This window comes from Cyprinodon variegatus, unplaced genomic scaffold (assembly GCF_000732505.1).
Source record: "Cyprinodon variegatus isolate N-32 unplaced genomic scaffold, C_variegatus-1.0 Scaffold95, whole genome shotgun sequence".
NCBI classification, from domain to species: domain Eukaryota; kingdom Metazoa; phylum Chordata; class Actinopteri; order Cyprinodontiformes; family Cyprinodontidae; genus Cyprinodon; species Cyprinodon variegatus.
Window position 1 is genome coordinate 352,876 of NW_015150548.1, and position 5,385 is coordinate 358,260.

At 38.9% G+C, this 5,385-nt stretch overlaps 1 protein-coding gene across 3 annotated transcripts in view; it reads right to left on the bottom strand.

Annotated features, from left to right (window-relative positions):
• The window catches only part of speg (SPEG complex locus), an 87,994-nt gene that overhangs the window by 70,667 nt on the left and 11,942 nt on the right, over nt 1-5,385 (bottom strand). The window contains exon 1 of one of the 3 annotated variants that reach the window (XM_015373975.1): nt 4,758-4,951. The exons of the other annotated variants lie outside the window; for them this stretch is intronic. Within the exon in view, the coding sequence (XP_015229461.1) occupies nt 4,758-4,845 (88 nt within the window). The 5' untranslated portion in view covers nt 4,846-4,951. Of the gene's footprint in view, nt 1-4,757; nt 4,952-5,385 lie in introns of those variants that run through there. 3 annotated transcript variants of the gene reach the window in all.

Consider the following 5,385-nt stretch of genomic DNA (forward strand, 5'->3'; position numbering starts at 1 on the left):
TTTTTTTTTTTTGCCAAGAAGCCACAAAATACCGGTTGGAACCAGTTTCATATATGATACCATGGAATGGCAGCCATTAGGAGAGAATAATTTGATCTCTGTGGTGCATGTCATTTATCATTCCCTAGATCTGAAAGCAGCACTTTAGTCAGTGTCTAGAGAGCTAAAACAACCCCCTAACCTTCTGCTTGTATGCAAAGCTATGTTTTTTTTTTGTTGTTGAACTGGGAGACTAACTGTGCGTTAAAAGGAGTTTGCACAGGTGCAGCTTGGTTTTAATTATCTTAAAAGATCATAAGGATAAGCAGCAGGCTTCATGGAAAGCCATTGATTTTGTGACATAGGTTACTTTCTGAGGAGCAGCTGTGATGGATGCTTTCCAGGCACACAGCTTTATCTGCAGCGAGTCCTGCCATAATCTCTCTGCAACACAAAACACATTTTGCTGCGGTTACATCACGCTGTGATCACAGTTGGGGTTTTTTCCTTCTTTCCCCTCCAGAAATATGAATAGTCTTCCCAAACCGAGCAAGCATGGCAGATTATCTAAAGAAAAAAGCACTTCAAACCCAAAATGGATTTTCGTTTCCTTTAACGATAGCACAGCTTTTATAAATTGTTAGTAATGTTTTTATAATCTCGTAATTAACTAAGCAATAAATCATAACAGCAGAAAGGGCAACCATAGGGGCATTTTTTGTATTTATTAGTCAATTATAGAGGGAATTGTTGGCACCATCTTAGAGAGAGGCATTTCTATTGATCCCTTGGGGGGTCACAAAGCACCAAATGGGGGGTCACAATCATTGTTATGTCATCTCTGTGGTACATGGAGGGCCAAAATATATCAAGAAATAATTAAATACATCATAAAATAAGCAGATTTAAAATGTATTCATTTAATTGTATAATTGTCTATTACATGATTTGATATTAAAGGTGATAGTTTAAATTTTTGGATCAAAACTATTCCTTTTTATACTATAATACATCCGCAGAATTTCTGGAGTGATGAGATATTAGATAGTTTAGTATATATTTTGACGGGCCCATAATATATAAATAACCTTCTGGTTACCACTTTAATCAAATTTTAAAATATACAACATATAATAATTAAATATCTTACATACATTCCTAATTAAATATTTAAAGGTCATTTTAAGCAAATAAAAATGCATATAATCACTTCACTTTAAAGTTATAATTAAATACGTGGAAAAGTATTTTTTAGAAGTTCTGCAGGCTGTTGCATTGTTATTTTTGGGGTTGAAATGTTTGGAAACCCTTGTAATAGATGATAGTGGGGACTGTTTTTAAGTGTTTAGTCCCGCTTCTCTCCTAGACAATTATGGACTCAGATTTTACTGTGAATAACTGGATGTTCTTGCTTTCATCCCTTTGTGACATAAAACTGGCTCAGAGCCCCTTTGCCTAACCGTTTCTTTCCTAGACAGAGCCACCCATAGATCTAGTTTACTGTTACCTTTTCTAACATAGAACGTTTTTAAACATGAAGTAGTGCTTCTATGTTCCATTTGTATGACTGCTTCTCTCTCCTTGAAATTGAGTTTTTTTCTCTCCCCTGCACTGCATGCATGCTCAGAGTGAGGAATTGCTATAGAGTCAATGACACAATGTGAGCCACTTTCTACCATCGCCACTTCCTTATCGAGGCGGAGGGAACCCTGCAAAGTCAATGATTATTTTGTCTCTACATGAAAAGGCACCTCATATGCAGCTATCTTGCAGCAATCTCAACGTCCCTGATCTTTTCATCCCCCAACAAATTGTCTAAATCACTTCCAAACCAAAACTGAAACCTCAGACAAGGAAACTCAGATCAAGATGTTCAATATAAAAGACAAAAACAAGTGGATTATTACAGACAAAAAAAATTTAAATAGACTATGCAAATACACTCACCGGCCACTTTATTAGGTACACCTGTCCAACTGCTCGTTAACACTTAATTTCTAAGCAGCCAATCACATGGCAGCAACTCAGTGCATTTAGGCATGTAGACATGGTCAAGACAATCTCCTGCAGTTCAAACCAAGCATCAGTATGGGGAAGAAAGGTGATTTGAGTGACTTTGAACGTGGCATGATTGTTGGTGCCAGAAGGGCTGGTCTGAGTATTTCAGAAACTGCTGATCTACTGGGATTTTCACGCACAACCATCTCTAGGGTTTACAGAGAATGGTCCGGAAAAGAAAAAACATCCAATGAGTGGCAGTTCTGTGGGCGGAAATGCCTTGTTGATGCCAGAGGTCAGAGGAGAATGGCCAGACTGGTTCGAGCTGATAGAAGGGCAACAGTGACTCAAATAACCACCCGTTACAACCAAGGTGGGCAGAAGAGCATCTCTGAACGCACAGTACGCCGAACTTTGAGGCAGATGGGCTACAGCAGCAGAAGACCACACCGGGTGCCACTCCTTTCAGCTAAGAACAGGAAACTGAGGCTACAATTTGCACAAGCTCATCGAAATTGGACAATAGAAGATTGGAAAAACGTTGCCTGGTCTGATGAGTCTCGATTTCTACTGAGACATTCGGATGGTAGGGTCAGAATTTGGCGTCTACAACATGAAAGCATGGATCCATCCTGCCTTGTATCAACGTTTCAGGCTGGTGGTGGTGGTGTCATGGTGTGGGGAATATTTTCTTGGCACTCTTTGGGCCCCTTGGTACCAATTGAGCATTGTTGCAACGCCACAGCCTACCTGAGTATTGTTGCTGACCATGTCGATCCCTTTATGAACACAATGTACCCAACTTCTGATGGCTACTTTCAGCAGGATAATGCGCCATGTCATAAAGCTGGAATCATCTCAGACTGGTTTCTTGAACATGACAATGAGTTCACTGTACTCAAATGGCCTCCACAGTCACCAGATCTCAATCCAATAGAGCATCTTTGGGATGTGGTGGAACGGGAGATTCGCATCATGGATGTGCAGCCGACAAATCTGCGGCAACTGTGTGATGCCATCATGTCAATATGGACCAAACTCCCTAAGGAATGCTTCCAGCACCTTGTTGAATATATGCCATGAAGAATTGAGGCAGTTCTGAAGGCAAAAGGGGGTCCAACCCGTTACTAGCATGGGGTACCTAATAAAGTGGCCGGTGAGTGTAACAGCATGGATGGAGAAATAACAGTTATGGACAAGACAGAAAACAAAAATATACAACTATAGCTTTTGAGAGCAAATATATGGAGAGTATTTTGTTTCATTGTTGTTGCAAGCAAAGAACAAGTTTTGTTAAGTAAAATCAATGTAACCCACAAATAAAATGCTGAAAAACTTCTTTGTTTAAAACAAAGGTTTAAAAATACATTTTTCTGTTTTCTTAGATTTCATTTGTTCAAAGAAAACATTTTTTCCCCAGCATTTTATTGTCATTACACTGTCACAAGTGCAGGGCAACAAAATTAACTCTCTGCATTTAACCAATCCCATTGGGGAGCAGTGGGCTGCCATTGTGTGGCGCCCGGGAGCAGTGTGGGGTTAAGGGTCTTTGCCCACGGACCCAGAGTGTCAGTCCATGGAAGTGGGGCTTTAACTCAGAACTCCGCAAAAGAGGCATGAAGCATGAAGGGTCTTGCCTAAGGACCCCAACTGGCAGCTCATTTCCCGCATTATTAATTTTCATTATAGATTTTTACAAATTGGTTTCTTCTCAAACTGCATTTTACAGATCAAAGCTCTGGACCACTAAAAATTATTGATGCTAATTTTAATGCAGACCAGAAGAAATGCATCTTTAAGCTCTCTCCAGGGTAAAGCCATCCCCAGAAATGAATAAAATGTGATCATTAAAATGCAATTTTAGAGAATCTAATTTCTAAAACTCAATCTGAAAAAAGAGAAATTTTTAAAAAATATTATTCTAACATATAACACCTATTAAAGAAATTGATTTAAAAAAAGATTGGAAAAAAAAATCTGAGAAACTTCATTCTTTTTGATTGAGTTTAATTTCTGGATTGCATGTTGTTTTGATTTCCATTTACAAAATATTTTATTTGCTTGCAAAAATGCTGAAACAACGTATACCCCATACAAAAAAAATAATAATAACTAACTACTATTTATTAATGTATTTATTTTTTTACTTAAATAAAATAAATGATCCCAAAGTTTAAATGTTGTCTGTAGTTAAGAACTCATTTTCCCCTTCATGTTTTCATTATATAATTCCAAACCTTCTTGTCGTTTGTTTGGTCTCAGTGCAAAATAAAAGGTGTTTTGAACCTGATCCTTCCACCTAATCCTGATCAAATCCCTCTGGATTCCTGTGAACGGCTGTTTACTGGCAGGACAGAACGCAAACACACCGTTTGCCTCGAATGTTGCCTCAGCTGCTTCATCCCAGCTGAGGACTTTATTAGCCGTGTTGCAGATTTAATCGACTTTATTTTAATGGCTGCTGAAAATGAAACCGTCCAAACAGCCTCCAAGTCAGAAAGCAGAACACATTTCCAGATAAAGGTTTCAAATTTTTCTAACCATTTTTTATGACACCAATTAAATAATTAACAACCTTTTTTCACCAAACTGTAATAAAGAGGTTAAACTTTCAGAGCATCAATTTTACAAGCAACAGATGTTAGTGGAGTAAAATCTGAAGCCTAGTTCAGGACCTCTGTAGTCATATATATCAAAAGCTTCATCAACATTAAAATGAAAAGTGTTTCAAATAGTGTGCATCATCTGATGGCCCAAACCTTCACTGCTCTCCTGCTCACCTCTCTGTTTCTTGCTTCTTGGCCCACTCACACCTTTACTAACGCTTCTCAAAGACTTCCGTGCATCTAGAAGCTCCTTCCGCAACATGACTCATCTTTTTCTTACAGGACAAAACTTTCTTCCATCTTCCTCCCACAATAACTTGCAGTCTTTCCATCAAGGCAAAGTGGCGTCCATGAAAAAAAGACCCAAACCCTTCCACTGTCCGTTTCCCTTCAAACTATCCTCCTCGGTCCATGACTCCCTTCCTCTCACATTCAGTGTTAGCTGTCTATTTCAGGTGCAACATATTGTAGGACAAACCCCTCCCCTCCCTACTGTCTAGTTTCTGCAGGAGATTCGACCCACTGTTTATAGAAACCACAGATGGGTAGTAACTAGCTACTAGGACTGCAGATAACGATAATTTTTGTAGTCGATTAATTTGCTGATTTTTGTTTAGATTCATTGATTAATAATTGGCTGGCAAACATTCAACCATGTGAAGCTAAATTTGCCACTTGAGGACTTCTAGATTAAAGGTACACTATGCAACCGGTGTTGATTTTCCAGCAAGGCTCCCCCCAGAGGGCGAAAGTAAAAGTGCATTGTCGTAAATATGCTCAGCTGTTCTCCTGGTTTCTCCGT